The sequence below is a fragment of the Meleagris gallopavo genome, chromosome 26 (genome assembly GCF_000146605.3).
Source record: "Meleagris gallopavo isolate NT-WF06-2002-E0010 breed Aviagen turkey brand Nicholas breeding stock chromosome 26, Turkey_5.1, whole genome shotgun sequence".
Taxonomy (NCBI): Eukaryota; Metazoa; Chordata; class Aves; order Galliformes; family Phasianidae; genus Meleagris; species Meleagris gallopavo.
Window position 1 is genome coordinate 4,298,130 of NC_015036.2, and position 23,047 is coordinate 4,321,176.

Below are 23,047 nucleotides of genomic sequence, written 5' to 3' on the forward strand. Positions count from 1 at the left end.
GGCTTCCTCACCAACCACAACGCAGTTCATCTCCCTGATCCTCAGAGTACAAGCTTCTTACTCATAAAAAGCTTTTTGTACGTTGGAGAGAAAGGACTACCCTCTGCTCTCCCCCAAACTGACTTTTGAAATAGCTGCTTCAGCTTGAGCTGGTTCAAATTTCAGACACCATGGGTCAATTTCAAAGGGCGACAACCAGCTCAGCTTTTTTGGTAAATGATTAAGAAACTAAATTGTAGAGCACAAAGCATGAGAACATCAATCTGCCAAAATGTATCCCATAGAAGTCAGGCTTGCTTAGCACCGGCTTCAGCAGCAGCCAATACCCAACTTTTCAGACAACGGCAGATGCTTCCCAGAGCACTAACATCAGCGTTTTTCATGAGCAGATCTCCTACGACTACAAAGCAGAACAACAGCACCATCATTTCAGGGTTGTATAAACAAGGAAGGGTCAATGATTAAGCTCAGTCATTCATCTGGGAGCAGCATGTGAGCTTCCATTGCACTTCATCTCCCTGCCAGCCATATTCTACAGACACAGAGACAAAGGCAGGGAGCAGGGAGGAGTGGCAGCAGCTAACACATTTATCTGAACTAATAAACTCCTCTCCATGCTGAAGAAGAGAAAGCTCCAAAAAAGGGAGCTAGTTGAAGCAGGTGAATAGAAGACGCTTTGGGACAAGCAGCCTTGGCTATGGGAGGCTCAAGGAACGAGAAACTCATTCCTCTTACTTGGCAAATGGCCAGAGTTCAGACGTGCTGAAGCCCAGAGCACCCCAACAGGAAGTTTCAGAGCTTCCTTTTGCTCTGCAGGGCAGTCGTAGGGAAGAAGCCAAACGTTCTTCACAAATGCTCTTGGAGACACCAGGCTTTGGTTTCCCCTTGGTGAACGTGTCCCACAGCCAGAAGGACAAGATGTCCTCTGCTTTTTCTTTGGGGACAAAAAGCTGACCTTGCTGAGCCACTGCCTCCTGGCTTAAAGACACTGAAAGCATCAAGCAGTGCACTTGTGCCATCTGCTGGCAACCACCCCCTTGGAGCCAGGCAGAAGCCAGGCCAGCCACCCAATCTGCTGCCTGAACAGCTACGAGTAATGTTCTGAAGTTCTGCTTCATGTCCTAGTACGAAATAGATGCCATGTCCTATAGGACAGAGTGGCTTAAGGATATCCCTCAAGCTGAGAAAAGGTTTTGCTAACTGAGATTTAATCATGATTTGCTAGCTCAGTGGTTTAAAATGAGTAGGGAAGAGCATTTTGAGTCGTAATCAAGCGGAACAATCAAGGACCAGCATAATTCTGCTTCGTAAAGCTGATTTTACAGCCTGCACACAAAGTCTTGAGTCAGTGACAGAAATTTCAAGCGCAGCAAGCCACCAGTACCCACAAGAACACCCAGAACACAGCTGCTCTCTAACCTGTTACTGGGTCATTTTCCAAAGACATTCGGCTGAAGGCAGGTGTGGCATTGGAGATATCGGACAGTGTGCGACGAGCGATGGCAACTGGTAGTGGTGGCTTGGGGATGTCGTAGCCATCCTCCTCATTTTCTGACTCCTCAGGGCCGTTGCTGGCAGTGGCTGCTGCCAGATCCCCTTCATCTGGAACAAGAGGCGCAGTCTGAGCTCTGGGGCCAAACAGAGCCTCTGGCTCTCAAGGCAGACTCTGTTCCCGTGTCCACAAACACTGACAGGACACAGAACTAAGGCTCTGCTGCCAAGAACCCATATTCAATGGAAGCTCTTTCCAGAAGGTAATACGTGATGAAAAATATTTACCATACATGTGGGCTGTCAACTGCTGCAGCTGCCTACAGCAACCAAGCCCAGAAAACAAAGTCTTCAAAACAGCAATTCTGTTAAACAACTGCTGGATGTTTTTACATTCCAGCTATGCTCTTCTCTCTCACATCTCCACACACAATTCGTAGTGCACAGATAAAATGCTTCCGCATACATCATGGCTATTTTAACAGCAAAAGCAAGTAACGTTTAGCACAAAAAGCTAAATGCTATTCCAGCTGGCACTGGGGTCAATTCACTGCATCCCAGTTTCTCAGCAGTTTGGTTTTGGTGAGGTTTCTCTTAGCACACCCACTCACCAGAAGTGTTGATGGTCTCAAAAGCAGAGGGCACTGCTTGGGAATGAATGTTGTACATTGCTTCATACATACAGCCATCCGTCTGCCGGTCGCACTCCAGAACTCTGAGGGAGAGAACACACATTCTGCAAAAGAGCAGCAGCCACATTTCATTGCCAGTTCGCTGTGCTGGCCTCGATCTGGTGAGCGTCACCAGGGAAATTCAGCTAACGGAGAAGGCAAAACCTCCACCCTGCTAAACAAATACCCGAGAGCAGCGAGGAGGAAGAACAGCACGTGCAAAAAGAATCTCACCGCAAACTCTGAGTCATTTCCAAAGGCATTTTGATCTCTGGTTTTTGTACAGCAGGACCCGGAGGCACCACCGGCAGAGAGGAGGGTGACATGTATTCAGTGTCTTCATCACTTTCAGACTGTTCCCCAGCAGGCAGTTTTGGTACGGGCAGCGGTCTGGAGGCAGAATAAACAAGATACAAACACCAGAAGAAAAAAAAAAACATTTACACTAAATCCAATTAATATCAACGTGTCCTTTCAAAGCCAGAGCTGAAGGAACAAGCAGTCACGTTACATTAACACTGTCTAGAGAAATAATCTGGCTTTTGGTACTCTCAGCAGCCCAGCTGCAAAGTCACAACGACACAAGGTCATTAAGCAAAAAGCAGTTGACAGCACATCATACATCACCTGCTTTGCAGTGTGCATTTCAAAAGGCCAACTCAGAAGGAAATTTATGAGACAGCTAGTGGCAACCGTAGCCTGTTTCCTACTGCCACAGCCAAAGGTAACCACTCAGCCACAAACCTCTGGATGCTGATTTCATCTCCTTTCTCTAAGTTGTGTGTTTTGAATAATCCATCTTCACAGACTCGAACTAAGGCTGGATAGAGTTGTGTCAGACTCTGCCTCTGCCACCAGCATGCACACAGACCTACAATTACCTTTCTGTAACTTATGACAGAACATGGTTTGCAAGAAAACAGCATACCTGGCAGCTAAGGAGTAGATAGCATTGGCAGACGAGGAGGGTTTAATTTTGGGATGCTCACATTCTGAGGTTGCCGGTGGACCAGCGTTCAAGCTCTGAAAGAAAAAATGCCAACTCAGGAATTACAGAAGTGCCAGGTCTACCAATGCAGCTGCAAAGCTGTCAGCCAGCCACCCAACACGCCCTCTTGGGGAACGAAACACCTTCATTTACCCAAAAGCATTTACTGACACCTTAGAAATTCAGCAGTTCTGTGTTAGTTTCCCCTTCCTGAGAAGCACAAGCAGAGTTTTTCTCCTCAGCCAACTGCCTGTTTACACAAGAACCAAAGGAACTCTTATCTTTGAGACTCCAATGACTTTGTCAAACTCAGCTGAAATTGGCCCAAAGGCCAAAATGTTAATAAGGGAAAAAAGGAAAAGGATGTAGAGAAGCAAATACACACAGAGACAGAATCATAGATCACAGAGTCACCAAGGTTGGAAAAGAACTCCATGATCATCCAGTCCAGTCGAGTGCAACAGCGTGACAGCTGCACTAGTGTCAACTTCTTAGACAATATGGCTAAAATGTACTTGTTTCAGTTTCTATTTTTCAAGAGAGCCGGAGATTTTAAAAGGAAAAAGTAGGCAAATGGAATCAAAGGAAACCAAACTGCTTCAGGTTTCTCTTAGAGAGCAGTAAGTTGGACCACCAGGTTATAGATCATGACATTATTAATAGTAGCAGACCCAAATGTAACTCAGATTTTACTTTGTTAATCATTGCTACTGTGTGCAGGTTTTTGCAGGACTGAAATCTGACATGTGTGAATTGTACTTTTTCAGCATACCAGCTCCTAATGGAAAACAGCCTCGGTTTTTCAAAATCCAAAGGTGAACAGGGATCGTGAAATTGTGGCTCACGACTGCTTAAAGGTAACTGCAGGACATGCTGAGATTTCAACCCTGCTCCCAAGAGGCAGGAAAGCACATCCCTAAGAAGTCCTCTGACTGTTCTCTCTTGCCTGGCAATCACCAGCTCCCTTCTGCCTCTCCCTTGGCACAGGAACGCCCTGTTCTGATGCAAACGAGAAAAGGGCACCTTGGCCGACTCAGTTCCCCACCATCTGCCCTCACCCCCAGTAGATCCACTCACCACTGGGTTGTCCAGGCTGAGCGTGCTCCCAAGCCGATGGCTTTCAGGCCTGGAATCCATCTGAGAGGGCAAGGAGAAAGGAAGCGAGTGCCTGTTCGACAGTTCTCTCCCAGGCCAATGATCGCCGGGGCTGTGAGCTACAGATGGGGCTTTTGGAATTGGTCGGGAGGGCCAAGGATCCCCCTGACGGTTGGTTGGCACAGGGGGTGGTTTGTCCCTTGCAGGACAGTCTGCTGGGGTGCAGGGCAGGGGCCTCCTCTGAGGCCGAGCGTCGGTCCCGATGGAATGGGGTCTGTCTGGAGGTGGTGGTGGTGGGAGATCTCGGAGCGTGGGTGGGATGGGCAGAGGCTTGTCTTTGTGAAGGGTACCAGGAACAGCCTGGAAGGCAGAGGAATGTAAAAATATGGCTTAGCAAAGGTCGTTCTGCTAGAAAACAGAAAAAGGTGGGCAGAAGGTTTGGCTTTGTTTCTTTTTTACATGAAATTATCTCAACGGATAAGGAATAATGCCGAGTTAACCCTGCAGAGACACCTTCTCTACAAGCTTGAGAACACAGTATAACTACGTGCAGCTACAACAGCTAGGCACTGAACACACCAGGTCATCTTTCTGGGAGGAAAAAAAACTCTCAAGGCAGCATTGGATTGGATTCCAAACAAAGGACACTCATCATTTCAAAAAACTTCAGCTGCAGCTTATTTGCAGTTGTCATTCATCAGTCAGCAAGTCACATAAATGCTTATTTTTTTCTGTCTGGACTTTCAGCTTGATCATCCAAACCAGCTGAAGAGCTGCTGCTGTATCTCAGCAGCCAACAAATGAATACCACCAAGATCACACTGCTGCCTTCTGCTCATCTATCACAGGAACAGCTAATCTCTCCCAGTCACACACATTTCATTCCATTCTTACTTCTCTACCGGTGGAAAAGTTTGGGAAGAGAAGAAAAACTGGGAGAGGCTTGTGACACCTTTCCACATCTAGCCACTAGCTAGAGCAAAATACAACTGCAGCTTGAAGGGCCACAGGCAGCAGTGATTGGGGCTGAAAATCAGTAAAGGCCATAAGGATCACTTGGTCGTTCACCCTAAGTGATCGAGCACTTCAGCTTAGGATAATCTTCTTTCTATCAACTGTTTGGATGAGTGAGATGAAAGACAGGTTTTCTAAATAGGAAATAGAGACTCTGCAGCAATGAGCTCCAGAAGGAAGCATTCACTTTCAGCACAAACTAAGCTCTTGTGGGGAACAGAAGGAACACAAAATATAAAGCCTTGTGTGAAAGCACTTAGGGATGGCACAGAGAACGCACAGCATTCAGCAAAATGCTTTCCTTCCCATCTGCCCTGCCAAAATCACACCTGAAATGGCAAGAAGTGTGCTTTACCTTTGAAGAAGTGCTGGGGCTGGAAGCCCCAGGTGGATTGGACGCTCGCTGCTGCAGAAGATCCAGTCGTGGTGGCACAGGAGGAAGGGTGGCCTGTGGGGCTACTGAGAAGGGGGAAGGAGGACGCTCGACCTGAAAGAGAAGACTGGGAAAATCAACAACAAAATCCAGCAGAACTCTTTCCTAGAGAAGCTTTCAAGCTCTGTGACTTTTATTGGCTTTGGTAATAGATGACTATAATAACAACAACCATACACTAGCAAATTAAGGTAATTTCACAGCACAGCAGCATTTGACTTGCAGCAAACAACCACAAATGCATGCTTAGCAGGGGCACAATAAAAGACAAGCTGTTTTGCTGGAGTGCCAAACCCACCTTGCTGAGCCCCAAGCAGCAGCAAGCTTGCTTGCTTTTCAACACAAGAGGGCATATCTGCTGCAAAACCTCCTTATCACTGCAGGCACTGCTGTGCAAGCTACCTCAACTACAGTGTCGTGGCTGCTGCAGCAATCATTAGTGTGCACCAAAAAGTCCATTTCTGTCTCTGCAAAGCTGTTTTTTTACCTAACGGAACAGTGCCTCTTCTCCTCTTTTTAAAAAATGTTTATTTTGTGAGAAAGGTTAGTGCTTGGTAACTCTGCAAATCTTTATACATGTTTGAACTCACTAATGCTAACAAATATGGAATACAAGCCTGCTGCAAACCGCAACAGGATGTCGCAGCTAGGAAACTGTGCTTTGCTTCCCCAACCTATGTATACAAAAACAATCCCCAGGAATAGCTTACAGAATTTCACAGGGTAGAGGCTAAAGAGAAATGTGACCATAGGTTAACATTGTAGAGCAGGAAAAGCAGCTTGTTTTAATGGGTTCAACTATGGAAAATTAGCCAAATTCAAAACCACCTTCCAATGAAGCAAAACAATGCTTCAAAACTGTAGATGTGCAAGAGCAGCAATATGCACTAAGAAAGGAATGCTCACAGATCCATAAAGTATCCCTGCCCTGCACACATATCCTGGAAGGAAGGCGCACTAATGGCAGGCAGCTATCAGACCTTTATTATACAGTTTTATCAGACACCATATAAAAAGATGACAGTCAAATTGTCTTCCTCAGCAAAACACCCTGCCCTCTAACCTGTGAGTCATCATGACCTTGGGAAGAGTGTGACTGGTTGGCTGCAGTGATCACTGAACAAAATGGACAAACTTCTGCTGATAGGAGTGAACCAACAGAGGCGACCTTACTTTGGTACCAGCGAGTTCCTTCATCATGAAGAGGGAATCATCAGCTCTGTCATCGTCATCATCATCATAGTTGGGTGAGGGAGTTCCTTCTGCACCTTGCCGTGACAATCCTCCTCCTCCTCTGGGGTCGAATGGGTCTACAACAATTGGCTCCGTGCCTTTGATTTCACAGCGACAAAAAGGACAACCCTGGCCTTCTGATTCCTTCAGGGCAGAGGAGAGATCTGTTACAACCACCATTAAGATGCAGAAATTAAATACGTGGTTAATATACAGGCAGGTTGAAACCTGCTTTTTGGCAGGTACAGAGAGGATGAGAGAAAAGCAAACTGCGCCAGAAATACGGAGGATTTTCTCTCTGCAGTAGAAATACAACTTTTTAGCAAGTCCTTGCACTTCTTGGTCATACACTGAGATAGAGCATCTGAGCAGCTTCTCCCTGGGCAGGAGAAGCTAGCACTGACATTTCTGAACTACGAGCTTATGTCCCCTCGTCTCCATACCTGAAGGAAACGGAACAGGAGGACGCAGTGCGTTTCTGTAGGAAAGCAATTAATCTCACCCAGGGAGACAAACAAGAGGCAACGCCTCACCTGCCATGCAGTGAGACAGGACGTGCACATCAGATGGCCACATGGTTCAATCTTCACATCCTTGTCGTTTTCAGCACATATTTTACACAGCTGGAACGTGGAGCCCATCTCACAGTACAGCTCATATTGTTCCTTGGAGGAAAGATGGACAGACGTTGATATTGTAAAACAACGTGCAGGATTTATCACAGCTACAAGAAATCCAAGACCAAACGGGCACAATAGGAACAGACTGCTCTGAAGAAAGTGGACTTCAGGTTTTCCCAGATTTTCATTCAGGTGTCCCAAGAACAGACTGGGAATGAAGGGTCTGAGGGTGCAGACGTGGTGGACAGCACAGAAGAATCAATCTGCTGCAGAACATTCTAAATAAGTAATTTAAAGTCTGTGAGCAGAAAGCTTTGCAGTCTCTCTGCCCAGCCCTACCTTTCATTGACTTCTGCAACTCCTTCAAGATATAACAGAGCAGCCTTAAAGACAAGCCTTTAGGATACTGAGTATGACAGGGCAGGATAGAAGACTTTGCTCACCTGTGTGACTTTAATGTGGTCCTGAGGCGTGGGCTCACACAAGCCAGTCAAGTCAGGGTTCTGATTCCGGCCATCAGGAAATAAATAACTGTAAGCAGTTGAGGAAAAATGATATCTCACTCTGTATGTACATACACACACACATGCACATAAGGTTTCTTTTCAGGGAGGGGGAGGAAAGGAAGGATGAGGGTGAGAACAAAGGGGTGGGAATTCAAGGTACTGTTAATTCAAAAGAAGTTTTGCAAGAATTTCTTATCAGGCAGAAAACAAACATGCCATTCTTTACTGCAGAAAGAAGCTTGTTTTCCTTCCTGGGAGCAATTATACTCTTCTTAAATCGTTCCACAGTGAAATTGTAATTATCCAGAGTGAGAAAACCGAGGTCATAGTATCAGTTAAGCACAAGTTAAGGAGCCAATTACAAAAGAGTCTATGATGAGGAAAACACTGACACACACTTATTGTCTGCTCTTGCAAAGGACAATACGGCTCCCAGCACAAATGACGGCTGTCTGAGTATTCTCAAGTGCCAAAGCACACAAATTTTTCCACTGACATCAATTCACTTGCTGGAAGTGTTTTCCTGAATCGAGGTCTAAATAAAAAGGAAGAGCTGAGAGATGTTCAGAAGGGGCTGAGCGATGTCAACAGTGATTGCTTGACCTCTGCAACACGCCGTGTCTCCCAAGAAGAGAGAACGTGTGATGAGCCCTGCAGGTGCACTTCACCATTCAGCTGACTTTGTGGCAGCAGGATTAAGGAGTATCACACAAACTCACAGGAAAAAACAGCAAAAGTTACTTACAAGCCTTCCCTGAAGCCGTCGATCAACGCTTGAAAAAGAGGTTTGTTGTGAGGGATCGTCTGAAGAATGTTCCCATCTGCAGTGACATATCCAATGGCCCACTGACCAAGTCGGGTGCAACTCAATCGAAAAATGTAACTGAAAAAAACACAAAGGAAAAGGAACTTCAGTTTGGACTGGAACAGGCAGAAAGCATGAGATGCCAAGCAGGCCTTTGCCTATCTCAAGACAGCAAATAAAAGCTAGTAGGAATGACCGGATGATTTATACCAGCTTTCCTCACTTTACCCCCAGGCAGATCAAAGGAGAACTTTGCAATCTGATACGAAGTGAGAAAAGCATCCAAGCAACGGTCTCCATGTGAAATTAAACACAGGATCCACAGCAAGAAACTCTGGCATCTTCATAATCATTTGCTTCAAATTAATTTCAGGAAAGAAAAAAAACACATCAGACTACACAAGGTTTCCATTTTTAAAACCTGCACAGAACTAAAAGCATACTAACAACTTCCAGAAGGGAGCACTTGACCCTTCCTCTGCATAAAGAGAAATCTGTCAGCTCTGTTGCACTGGGCCACATTCGACCCAGGACACTGGGCAGCCCAAGTGTACTCATGTCTACAGATCTCTGTGTCATGCTCGTGCCTGAGTGAGCTGCTATGAAACTTGTGCAGGTAAGCCACGACACAGAGGAGAATTGCTGAACGCAGGACAAGCTAGAGCTTTGCATAATTAACAGAGGAGGACAAAGACAAAACCAAACCCATCTCCTCAGCCAGCGTAGTAATCAGCAGCGTTAGAAGTAGCTACCAGAAAGGCCAAGCACCAACCTGCCAGGTTTGTGAATGAATTTCTGAAGCCGGGCTTTCACCTCATCATACGTTAGGAATGCCATATAACCAGGATGAGTCACTGCTAGGCTATTCCAGTTCCTGAGCAAAGAGGACCATGGCTAGAGAAACAACAAAGAAATATATTAACCTAAAAGGCATCAAGACACACAATACTCCTTAATCAAAGGGCTCGGTGCTTCACTTAGAACAGTAGGTTTCTTATCCCACCATAAATCCCATAGATGACCAGAAGCCTACACCCTCCTGCAGCACCTCAGCGTTGGATTTTCTCTGGTCAGCAATAAAAATATTAGCTAAGAAGGACCTTCACCAAAACTCCTTTAAAAATGAGGGTGAGGTCAGTGACATCACAAAAAGCTCAAGAAAGACTACCAATCTGTACTGCTTCTTCAGAGAAAATGACTCATTCCTGAGACAGGGACAGAGATGGGAACTTGGAAGATTATGCAGAAACCACGACCAGCCTGATGCCATCCTGACTTCCTCATGGCCTCGGGAACATGACCTCCCTTCTCTGTCATGGTTTCACTGTGTGTAAGATGCTTGTGACTTGAGCCACCTAACCTCACTTGGGTGTGCCATGGACTACTGCCTAGTCCAAGATTTGAATCAATGCACAGCACCCACACGTTAGGTTTTCCCCAAAAAGCGATGCGTAACGACAGTTGGAAAACTTTCCATTCTGAAAAGTGCTGGGACATCTAAATCTCATCCAATTTTCCCAAACTTCTCAACTTACCCAACACGATACCTCTCCCTAAGAACTCTGTATCTCTTGGAAATCACATAACTCTTTTATGTACCATAGCCGGAAAAAGTGCAGAATGAAATCAGATACACTGCAACACCAAACATGGGAATTTTTCATCGAGATGCTTCTTAATTACAACCCACCCTATCACATGGGAAAAAGCAAGCCAGAGCCAAAGAAGTAAGTGTTTGTTCCTGTAAATACCCATTGGCACCATCAAAAGCTGTGTTTCAGAGCTCAGAACTATTAAAGACCATGGGCTAGAATTTTACTTGTTATTAATATCCCTTCAGCAACACAAATACTTCTTGCACACAGAGCACAGAATGTGTCTGCAACATCCTGGCTGCGTCAGTTCAAAAGCTAGGAAACCTAAATTTCCATGCTATGATCCATCCTGAACATTCCCCTACGGAAAATAAATCTGACAAGAAAGAAATGGATATGAGGAAAGATGGACTGATAAACTCAGCTTCACATTTCCTGAAGCTGTGTCAGAACTTTGGTCTAAAAATGACTTTTGAAAGGGAAAAACTGATTCATGGGAGGATACAAAATGTGCCTTACATTTGGTTAGAATCTAAATTTAGAAAACTTTTTCTTCTCCAACCAAAAATATCAAATGCTCCTATGTGATTTAACTAGCGAGTGTTTTAAGAACTGCTCAGGGGATGAGGGGCAAGAAGACAAAATATAAATACCACTGTAGCGTGCAAAATATGGTTTATCTTTGGAGAAGTCTAAGCTGAAGCACTCAGACAGATTCCAAGTGCTTTACACTTACCTGAAAGAGTCGTGTGAAGATATCAAACTCAAACACTGAAATGTAGTCATTGCACGTCAAGTCAATCGTTGACTTCAGGGCCATGGCTTCCAGCCCCGAACTGATGGGATGCACTTCGTGCAGGGCCTGGCGGAAGCTCTTCCAAGGAACAATGGTCCTAGGGGAAAGCAAGCCATCTGAGACTGGATGTGTCCAAAGAGCACAGTCACATGCCTACCACCTTATACATTTTACCTGTGGAGTGTACAGGTCATGATAATGGAAGAGGGAAAATCAAAAATGGCCACAAGAGATTTCATTGTGTTGTATGAGCAAAAGACTCCTTGGTACCGAAGGAAATCAACAGTCAAGTGTGCTTTAGCCAATTTTCCCTGCAAATACAAAACTCTGGCATCTGAAGTTCATCTCTGCTTTTTCCGTTCTTTTTCTGCTGCCCTGTCATGTCAGATGTACACATTACTACCATTTAGTAAGAGTTTAATAGCTTTCTAGCTGGCAGAGAAGGAGTTAACAACAAGTAGAGGTGCAGACAGTTAAAAAAAAAAACACAAAAAAAGCTGCAAGCAATTCTCTGAACAGGCATTAACAGGAGAAGGAAGATAATCAGCAACCCAAACACAGGCTCCTCTTTAAAGGAATATATTCCTTCCTTTAAAATATCAAGTGGAATAGAAACATGAAAAGAATGTGTCTAGCTTCAGACAACCAAATATGTGAGTAAATACACTACAGCTTTCTGTTCTGACAGCTACTAATTAAACTCTTTATGTGAAGTGCCTTACTTAAAAGCCATGCCTAATTCCATTAACTTTAATCCCTACACACTGCTGCGGACACCCCTGAGGTTCATTTACACAGAGTTTCATTAGACACAAAAATTAAAGCTGACATTTCAACTGTTTACACCTAAATATAGGTTGTGCTTAACTTTCTCCTTCATCCTGTCTTATCAAAGCCATCGTGCAAACTGACAAAAGTTCAGAGAATGCAGAAGAAAGGTGTCCTAAGTGATCGGAAAGACTAATTGGAGGGAAGATGAAAGAATTTAGTATGATGGCTTAGCTTGAGGACAGCTAATATTGGGGGCACAGCAAGCTTTGGAAGAAGAAAGTGATTCTGCATTGTGGAGCTCACTTAGAAGTTAAGGAATTAAATTAAGAAGAGGAAAATTTAAGTTGAATAATCCAGAGAAACCTTGTGACAGTGCAACAGTCTGCTGGGGAAAGGGGGAATGAGCATCACTTAACACATCTAAAATAAGACAGGACCAAGAACTGGAAAATATATCGTAAGAACAACTCTGTATCCCACCCGGGACAGCGTACCAAATGACCCAACAGGTCTCTCCCACCTCATTGCACTGATCAAGCTTAAAAATACACAGTTCTGTGCACAATGTGTGGTCACACCTCTGATGTGAAGCACAGCCAGGAACTTACTTCTCCCCAAATGCTTTTCTCCAAAATTCTGCAGCATCAGCTTTGGTGATCCGGAATGTGTCTCCTTGGAAAAGGCCACTTGGGAAGATGCCTTTGAGTTCTGCCAGCATGTGGCTGAATATCAGGGATAACTTCGTCAGGTTACGCCTAGAAAGGATCACAGAAATAAAAGTTTCTTTTAGGAAAGAAAGATGTGGTTCTGCACCATTAATGCCTGTAAGAAACAAGATTCGGTTATTATTATTTTTTTTTAATATTAAAACATAAAGAAGAGGGAAACAAATGCATACAACTAGTGGGTTGGAGACTGATGCTCCTCTTCTCCCCTCCTGGTAACACCCTCTAGAAGGTAGGAAAATGGAGATGCAGAATAAAGAGCTGGGTATTTCTAGGCCAGAGGCCTTTTTTATGCCCCACATCACATGCTGGGAGAAGAAAGAAGGAACCAGCATCACATGGGGAAGGACAGCTTCTCCTCTGGTCACACTGGGTCTGGTCAGGAGACCTCACTGACCGCCACAGGCACAGGCTGGTGGGACACCAAGCAGGCTGACACAACAGTCTGCAGGCTGCAAAGCTCAGCTGCTCCTTTGGCAGCAGTTTTCACCCTACGTTTTCATGCATACGTTGCGTCTCAGCAGTGCTTACACCACAAGATTCCGGTTGGTGTTATTTTATCCATGCCCAATATCACCAGGTGCTGAAAACCGACTGAAGTAAAACCACCCAGAAGCTCTTCTGGAGGCTGCTCAGTTCATCAGCCCATCCAAAATGTGAGTATTATAAAGCAAACGTTGGATTTGATCCTACAAACACTGAATTAAAAGCTGTCTTTGTTGTTCACCTTCACCAGCTCCCAGGAGAGGTGATGTTGGAAGCCCTCCAGTCCATTGCTGTCCCAATTCCCAGTCACACTGCTTCCTCTGCTTCCCACCTTGAAGTGCTGGTGCCATTCCCCACCACCTGCTTTAGGAAAGCTTACGTATCACTAAAAGACTACCCAGGATCCAGTGTGTAAGAGAAAACAACTCAGTGAAATGCACCCAAACAGCCAGCTAAAAGATCTCCACGTGATCAGAATCACGCCTGTAAATATCAGTGTAAGCTCATTTCAAATGGTGCATTCCTCCTTCCAGGAGCAGACGAGCACCTCTGCGTTACCAAAGGCAGGCTCAGGCTAGGGGACACATCCCTCATCCTACAGGGGAGATGATTTAATGGTGAGCTCAACCCTTTGGAAGCACACAGGTTGTGTTCCTTCTATCCTTTCACTGTGTTTGGTTAGCAAACATTCAAATAATTGCCAACGGAAGGTTCCAGCTGCATAGCCTGCTCCTGCAGCCCCCTCCCAAAATTCTTCTTCTTCACAGAACGAGACCAGATGACAGTTTATGGCAGAACACAGAGAAAAAGCAAAGACCACGCTATTGCAAGCCATTTAATCCCAACTCGAGCAACAAAGGAGAAGTGGAATTTGTATCCACTCCATTTATAAAAACAGAGGCGTGAGCTGACGTGGAAGCAGTCTGTAGAAAATGCTGAAGGGTTTCTTGAATGCTTTAGGGAGCAATGTCTTCATGCAACCTCAGCAGGTGAAGCAGCATCGACACACTGCTGTGAGATCCCACGTCCCGCAGCAGCAGAAGCCTGAAGGCACCGAGGTCCTCCAGCACTCCAACGTGTGAAAAAGGGCCGATTTGTGAAAAGTTCCCAATCCTGCTTGGAGTGAACACCTCCAGCACTCAGCAGTATATGGAGCATCATTTCAGGTGTTTACTCCCAAGGCTGGGCGTGATGGGGTGAGAAACAAGCTGCAGGAACAAGGGCACCGTCTGACAAAAAGCAAGTGGGCGCACTGCAAGGAGACAAATTGCATTCCTGTGTGTGCTCACTCAGCTCTGTGTGTGAGCTCTCTCCTCTCGCTGTGCTTCAGGAAGTGCCTGCACCGAGCTGAGCCCAGCAGGCAGACAGAAGGACAACTTCCTTCAGCAGCTTTCGGTGTAGATGAACAAATGATGACTTTACAGCACACACACACACTGCGGGACACGGGCTTTGCAGAAAGGTTTCTAAGGCCTGAACACTTTCAGGCTTCAGGTTGAAGTTGCCATCTTTTTGTGCAAATATTGAGTCCTATCTTCTGTAAGCAAAAACAGGAAGAGCACGGGCTGCAAACAAAGAATAGCAGATTACAGAAGGCTCTAGGTTAGAAATCAGCTTGCATACAGCAACCAGTTACCAATCCTGTGCTAAATCACATTCCCTTTAAGAAGCATGCTGCTTTATTTGAACAAGCCACATTATACATTCGTAAATGAATACAGACCAAGTGAATGCTTGCAGTTGCAGTGATGTTTACAGCCTGTTATCACATTTTCATTGGCATTTCAGTGCTTAGTGATTGTGATGGTATTTTATTTTAGTAACATCAGCAGCTGTCCTCACCTCTGTAGCTGAACAGAAACAAGCGTTCACCCACAAAACGTGGCAGTGTTTTCAAAGAACATTTAAGCAATTTAGGTCATAAAATCTCCAATCTTTTTGGCCACAGACCTGCAAGGTTCCTTCTGTGTTTCTTAGCAGGGCCCCTACCAAGCTGCTGGGAGAACACAAAGGCTGCTACCAAGTGCTGTCCCAGAGCTCCACCAGCCACAGCTTGGCACTTAAATCCCACAGGCCATCAGAGGAACTTCAGCACCTGCCACAGGCATCTGTCAGAACCTCACCCAGGGAGCACAGGCCACATCAATGGGCTCTCCTGGCTGCTTGCAACGAGCTGAAGGCAACACCTGCAGCAGCTTCTAAAGAAGCGCAGCACGTCTCTGCGCAGCGGTTGGGTCTGGAGGCAGAGCAGCAGCTCCGTTTGGGTGGGATCTCATGTTCCCTGCCAGCAGCTTCACACACACATGCAAAAATCGCAAGCACAGAATCAACCGCACACAAAAAGAACGAAAGGGTGGAAACCCAACACTTTTCCACTCGATGCAGTAACCAAACACATTGCTAAGAAACACCTGCAGCTTTAGCATGGGGCCATTAACAGGCAGCAGCAAACCAGCAACACCGACAGGGCTTCCTCAGCTGCGGTTACGCTCTGAGCATCGTGCTGCCTTCACAGCAACAAGGGCTCCAGCGATGGTGGTGTGCAGCAGTGCCTTTGGGGAGGCTGTCACCGCCCTGCTCAGCTGCAGGCTGCTGGCTGTGCGGGCTCCATCCCTGCGTCCCCCGGCGCTGCGGTCGCTGCTTCCTTCCTGCTGGGTTCCACGCATTGCAGCGGAAGCCCGGAGGTCAGCCGGGCACTTCCAGGCACACCAGGGCTGCTCCCTCCCCCAGAGCCCAGCAGAGCTCTCTCCTCCAGTTTCCTGTTTGCTGGACAAAGCGTTTTTCCTCCGTACAGGCTCGGTCTTGCAAAGCCATTAACTGCGGAGGACCGCTCTAATCTCAGCGTTGCCTCTTGCTGCTGCAGTGATGCAATTAGTTCAATTAATCCACGTTACAATCACGCAGCATCTCGCGGGCTCAGGACTACATCAGCCTTACCTCGAGGCAACGTGAAGGCAGCGCTGCCTCTTCCATCAGTGCCAGCCAGAGGTTTGTCACTGCCTTCCAACATCTCTCAGCTACTTCTCAGCAAACCAACGGGCATGGGATGATCCTGCTCCTCCTCCATTGGCTCAGTACTGCACCAACATGCCCTGATGCAGCGCTGGGGCTGCAAAGCTGCTCCGTGCAAAGCCTGCTGCACACAGCACTGCGCAGAGCTGCCATGAGACGGACAACTACAAAACGCTCCAACTGTTTGGAAGTTATTGTGTGCATTTCTTATCTAAGGCAATTTCCAGAGGGATTTTCTATTTGCATTCCTGCTGATGTGAGCAGGGGGGCTGCACGAGCAACGCTCAGCATCTTTAGGTACAGGCTGCTTTTAGCAAACATTCTTCAAGGGAAGAAGACAGCCACCCCTTCACCTCAGCCCTGAAACAAAATTCAATGCTGTTATTTCATAAAGATCATCAGCTAGCTGAGCTCAGTTATAAATCAATGATGAAAATCAAGAGGGTAAAAAACTCAAATCAGAGCACCTAAGTTTCAGTAAAACCATCCTACTCAAAACTGAAGAGAAGGCTCTCCATATGCAAACTTGGCTGTTTGAAGGGGCACGACCCGAAACACAAAATGCAATCTCAGTCCATGGAGAAATGACAAATGACTGGTGAGTGTTTTTTAAGAAAGCAAAGCACGCTTATTGAGTCTGATGAAAAATTAAGGAAAAAAAGCATTAGAGAGGATGTGGGAGTGTCTGACAGCTAACACTAGCCCATTGACTGCAAGTCAGGGCTCCTAAGGGAGATGATGCAGTTTCTGATTGTGTTTCCCCAGAATAACACACGCACCTAGGGCAGCTCCCACACACAGTTCCCTTTCTTTAGAAATTCTGCATCACTGTGGTGGCCTGGAAAGGAGATGATTGCTCAGTTCAAGTGAAGTAAAGCACTCTGATGGCTGCACTATTCCTTGCTGCTGCTGCTGGAAAAAAAAAAAAGGGCATTTTTATAATCAACTCAAGGTCCGATTCGACCCACAGCACTGCAGTTGTACGGCTGCACCCCAGGGGAGAGACCACACAGAGCTGCCAGCACACTGTGATTATTTCAGTAGTAGAGCAATTAATGGTTGTTTTTCTGTAATCATATGCTAGTGACCCTGCTGATGGACAAGGCTTCCTTCAGGACTTGGGCATGCTTCAGGTTGCCCAAGGAGGCTGTGGATGCCCCACAGCAGGCATTCAAGGCCAGGCTGGATGTGGCTCTGGGCAGCCTGGGCTGCTGGTTGGTGACCCTGCACACAGCAGGGGGTTGGAACTGGATGAGCACTGCGGTCCTTTTCAACCCAGGCCATTCTGTGATTCTGAATATGAGATCATATTGGGCTTCCTAGAGGCAAAAAATCCCAGTGATTTACCTTATTTTACAGGCGAGGCAGCTGAAGCACAGGCAGTGCTGGAAACTGGAATGGAGAATCTAAAATCCTTTATCACGTGCTCATTATTGAAGAATACTGTCCACTAAGTGCTGCTGCAAGGAATTACAGCTATGGAAATCCAAGTTTCCTACTCTCTCATTCCTGAAGTCAATGTGTAGTTACGTTCAGGGTGACACTCATCAAGTAGGTTTGTACCCATGTGGATAAATGGAAGCACAAGCTTCAGGACTTAGGAAAATAATGAAACCACAGCTCTTGGGGTCCTGCAAACAGCCAGATAGGAAAAAAAAAAATACAACTACTTTATATATGTAAGAGTTTGAAAAGTCAGCCTGTTTTAACTCACCAATAAGTCAAACTCACGTTTCAGAAACCACAAAGGCACGAGGTTATCGTGTAACAGATGCATTTCAGCTGTTAGCAGCTACGCACCGACCAGCAGCAGCTCCAGCCCATTTGGGCAGCTAGGTGGCTGCACCTGGTCCCAGAAGGAACAACTGCACCAGGTTCTCATCTTCGTGTCAGCACAAAGCACCACGCACAACCAGCAGCAAGTGGGAATGCTCGAGGTGCTCCCAAGCTGACTTTCATAACTCAAACAGCTTCGGAGCCCTCTATGCACAGTGATGAGTTTTAAAAATAGCTACAACGGAACTACTTTCAACAAAATTTGCAACACAGGAAGTGAATGAAATTCCACTTAACTATTGCTAGTTCAACAGAAGTCACCTTTTGCAGCAGCACTCAGCCCTGACCTGCAAAACGCAGCACCAGCAGCATGCAGGCATCTCCCAGCAGGGAATTCACTGCTTTTTTTTCAGACTCTGCTAAAACCACCTCGGTTTTGTGGAGGTGCTTGTCTGGGAAAAAGGAAGCAAGCAACACGCTTATCGTGACTTGTTTGTACAAGTTTCACTTCCAACTCACTTTTTGGTTTAAATGGGTGCAGGCTTTGCTGTTTCGTTCTTTATAGAGCTACAAAAACAGCTGATCCATCCTGCAGTTCTGAGGCTTCCCTCACAAAACCCACGGTGCTGAAGGCGCTGCGACCTCAGCAAGCGGAGCTGCGTCACTGCTGCCCTTCAGTCCTGCAAAGCTCCGTGCAATGCAGCGCTGCTTGCCAGCAGAGCCCCAACTACAGCCCTCTTCAAACCCATTGAGACCCCAAAAACAACAGCCTGGCCCTGTGCACACAAGCTGAGCACCCAACAAACACAGCACGGTTGCCAAGAAGCAAAATGATACTTGGCCACCATGGGAACCCTCCACATTTTTGGTGGTCGTTCCTCCTGACTGAACTGCAGGACCACCATCCACCATGGGAGCGTGCAGAGCTGGCCCTGCATAAAGCTCTACACTTTTATAGGCTCTGAGAAGAATAAAAGTTTACTTCCCCACTGTGCAATAAGCTGGAAGGTTACCTTGGCCCATAAACAGATTTTCAAGACAGAGGTACAAAATTCTGACCAAAAGAAAATGAATGCAAGCTTATGCCAGTGATAGGAAGCCCTATCTGAGTTCCGTAATTATCACCTCAACTAGCAGTTTAAAGCAGAGTTAAAGAGAAATAATTCACATTCCTCTCCCCAACAACATTTAAATGATAATGAATTTCTCCTTGGGTAATAAGCAGTTAGTTAGCGCTCATATGCTGGAGCCTGGCAAGGAAACCTTTCTTGTGGGCAGCTTTGGAGCCTGCTCTTTTCTTTAAGATGTTCTAATTTAAATGCAGATGTAGACTTCACACTAGTGGGTTTTGTTTTGAAATAAATAAATAAATAAATAAATAAATAAATAAATAAATAAATAAAAGCCTTTGCTGTGTTGGAAGGGAGCAGCAGCAGGAGGACCAGCTCACAGTGTGTGTGTGTGTGTGTGTGTGTGTGTGTGTGTGAGTGGGTGTGCAAACACTCCCAAATACGTGATCGGAGCAGAACCTCCTCCGGAGGGCTCTCCTGGGTCATGGCACCGCACCAATGCTTTCCGAATTGTTACATTCCAATTCTTTTTCCAAGTCATTCTTCACGCATTTCCTTCCCCCCGAGGGACACACACGGTCATTTTGAGTACACATTAAATCCCGGTAGCTTTTTCCTGTGTAAATCGGTCTCCAATACTGGAGCTGGAGAAGAATACGAAATCCTGCTGAGCCAGCATCCCTTCTGTCAGGAAGACAACAGTTAAACACAGACAGCTTCCCAAAACTTCCCTTGTTTCAGGCAGGGTTTATGCTACTCCCTGTCCAAGCCCATTTTCTCATCTACAGATGCATTAATTTGTTAACTGCTTATCGGAGCGTGCCAGCTCAGCTTGACAAAATCATTCGTGCCATTTCCTAAACAATCAGTCGATATCCTGAGTAATTACTTCTCCCTTCACCTGCCCCCACCCACTGACTCAATTCTCACGTGGAAACGTTCACAATGGTCTGATTTGCTTCAGGAAACAACTTATCTGAGTTTCCCCTTACGGCAGACGCTCTAACATATTCAGTAAAGCTGATTCATGACTGAAAATGGGACTCTTTGCCCTAATTTGTCCTCTCCCAAGTAAGAGAGGGTTCCCACTACAGGTCCTTTGTGTGTTGACCTGTTGGGTATCCTGTACAGAACTGCTCCTGTTGCGCTGCTTTGGCTGTATAGCAGACAAGCTTCACTTCTGGGTGGTTTGCTTCCTCATTTTTAACAAGTCTTAAATACCTCCTGTGTCAGGAAGCACTGGGGTCTATGAAGAATACAAGCCAGCAGTTTCAGAAATGTTTGCATCCTCAACAACGCTGCTGGTTACACACACCTCACCTCCAGCCCACGAAAAAACATCAAGAATGATAGATCAGCTCCTGAAATACAACTGGACCCCAATACCAAACCCTGCAATTTAACTTTGCAGCCCAGCAGATTCTCAAACACCAGTTTGATTTTAGAGACCAAAGAGCCCATTTAGCGAGGGCAAGCACAACAGGCAGCCAACAGTCAGTGCTCAGAGTAACACTGCACCTCTGCTAAAAAAGAAAACCTGCTCAGAAGTCACCACACTGAAGCACAGCTACGTGCCTACTCAGTCTATAAGCAGAAGCAAGAAGTTACCACGCACACTCAATTAGTCAGGAAGTGCACACACAGCACCCTTAACAGCGCTGATTTTTAAATAGAAACACAAGCGACCTAAAGCAGAATTTAAATAGTTATCTTTAAAGCTCTACTAATAAAATAAACAAGCAAGTTCCCCTTGCAACAACTGCAGGATGGCTTTGTGGAAGTTGGTAGCAGTGTCGGCTGAATGACTACACCCAACCACACTGCCCACGGACAGAAAGGAAGCCTTGGGGGCTGATAGCAGTGTGTGAACTACAAGGACAGCCCAAAGGGGGATGCTGACAGCAGGCTGACCGTTGAGGTATGACACAGGAGAGCGTTTAACAGCTCTACCATTGCAGCTGGACTAAAACTGAAGGAACAAAGACTCACCCACATCCGTAGTACAGCGGGTGAGCATACGAGGCTGTCCTAACCCTGCTCTTGGTGTGTTATTCTGACTTTCAAACAAGGCTTGTGTTGTGCTCTGCACAAACACACCTTCCGACGTCCAAACGCAACCTTATTTCTGCTTGTGGATTGTAAACTAAGTCAGCCTTACGGCAAACCCCGAGCAGCATCCGTGCTGTGCTCCCACGCAGCCTGCTCAGAACAGCACTGACACTGCCTGCCACACATCCTGCAGCTCGGAGGGGTGTCATGCAGCTCTTATGGGCAGCTATAAGACACGGTGCTCCTTGCAGCTCTGCTCCGCTTCTGCCTCAGCCCACTGCAGAAGGATGTGCAGGAGAGTCTGTGAAAAGTACGAGCAAAGGCACAAAGAGATTGAGAAATAAGAAAAACAGCTTTGGTCGCTTTGATGCTCAACTATGAAGACAAATCTGCTCCCACAGCCTCAGACACTCTGGGCATTTCTAATGGCTGACACGTTTGCTAGCAGCAAACACCTGCAAGGTTTGCACGCTACTTATGCAAATGTCACAACAGTGCATTTGCTTTACATCAAGAGATTCTGGGGGGAGGAAAACAACGGCGTACACAACAGGAAACAAACGGAATGCTAAATCTGGAAGACAGGAAGAAAGAAGCTTCAAGGACAACAAGAAAAAAAAAAGAGCCAGAAAAAGTCAAGAAAAAGTGATTATTCAGTACACCAAATTAGATTTTTAAAGGCATGTTTTCAAAACACTGTAGACTAACTTTAGCAGTGAGCTTACATAAGATCAAGACAGATTTTTTATATGTACATACATATGCACACACACACTGCCATGAGTATGCTTGCAATGAATACCAGATTCGAGTTATATTTGTTTGCTCTGCAGGATGCTGACAAGCTTCCAGAAAGTTTCTCCCACGCTTTGGATATTTGAACTCATTCATGCTTACAGACATAAAAAAAAAAAAAAGAAACACACAGGAAAAAAAAACCACACCACTTTTGTCTTCAACTCCAAACAAGGTAAGAACATCTTACCTTTTAAATCAAAAGGTGCACTGATGGCAACGTTTCTTTTTAGTCAATTTAAGAAGAAACAAATGAACAGCATTGAGTTACCAGCTTCCAAAAGGCTGCACAGATGCTGGAAGTGCAGCAATTAGCAGATTCCCTACAGCTGAACCAGCAGCAGCATTCTTTAGGCAGAGCTATCTCTTGAACTGGTATATGGTTCACATGCACACCCTCTTTCTTCTCTACAACAAATTAGAGAATTGAGAAGGTTACCACTCTTGTTACCAGCCCCAGGATAAACGTATTTTGCCCTCTGTGCCAAAACAGTAACTGCTGCTTCCTGGGCTGAGCACAAAGCAGGAGATGCCACGACACCAGCTGGGATGTGATTCTGCTTTCACACTTAGGTCTGTAAGTCTCACAGCAGTTGCTTCTCTGGTAAATCGTTTATTTATAAATGGCACAATTAGCAAATCACCAGAGACTCCTGTCACCTGCGATGGAATCCTCTTTGAGTTCATTCATTTGGATCCTCCTGCTCCTCTTAGCGGTTTGTTTGAGCGCAGATGGAACGAGGAGCTTTTCCAGGATGGTTAACTCTGCAAAAACATTTCTCTGCTTCCCTCTGAAACACCAAGGGACAGGAGGGGGGAAGTTGAACCTACTGTTGAACCTGCTGTCCTCCATTTGCTCATCAGATGCTCCACACTGACGACAGGCGGATCACAACACACGCACAGCCAACCAGAACAAGCATCACACAAACCCTGAAGGGCTCCACAAACCCTCAGGTATTTCTGGAGGCAACAGTGAACGTTCTAGAAAACAGCATCACCCGTATTACGTGGCAGCAACATACAAACCGTAAGCAGTAACTCCTACTTTAGATATTTTAGGAGCAACCTGTTGTGCTGTAAAGTCACCACCTCCAATGATCATCCATCTGTCAC

General features: G+C 45.9%; 1 protein-coding gene across 3 annotated transcripts in view; it reads right to left on the reverse strand.

Annotated features, from left to right (window-relative positions):
• CBL (Cbl proto-oncogene) overlaps positions 1-23,047 on the reverse strand; it is a 34,193-nt gene that overhangs the window by 5,152 nt on the left and 5,994 nt on the right. For 2 of the 3 annotated variants that reach the window (XM_010723676.3, XM_010723677.3), the window contains exons 3-15: positions 12,627-12,773; positions 11,188-11,344; positions 9,629-9,750; positions 8,797-8,934; positions 7,989-8,076; positions 7,459-7,590; positions 6,866-7,069; positions 5,615-5,746; positions 4,228-4,605; positions 3,091-3,185; positions 2,397-2,552; positions 2,103-2,206; positions 1,420-1,602 (exon numbers count right to left, since the gene is read on the reverse strand). In XM_010723676.3, coding sequence (XP_010721978.1) covers positions 1,420-1,602; positions 2,103-2,206; positions 2,397-2,552; positions 3,091-3,185; positions 4,228-4,605; positions 5,615-5,746; positions 6,866-7,069; positions 7,459-7,590; positions 7,989-8,076; positions 8,797-8,934; positions 9,629-9,750; positions 11,188-11,344; positions 12,627-12,773 — 2,036 coding nt within the window. Of the gene's footprint in view, positions 1-1,419; positions 1,603-2,102; positions 2,207-2,396; positions 2,553-3,090; positions 3,186-4,227; positions 4,606-5,614; positions 5,747-6,865; positions 7,070-7,458; positions 7,591-7,988; positions 8,077-8,796; positions 8,935-9,628; positions 9,751-11,187; positions 11,345-12,626; positions 12,774-12,916; positions 13,395-23,047 lie in introns of those variants that run through there. The other variant, XM_010723678.3, reaches the window with a different exon arrangement.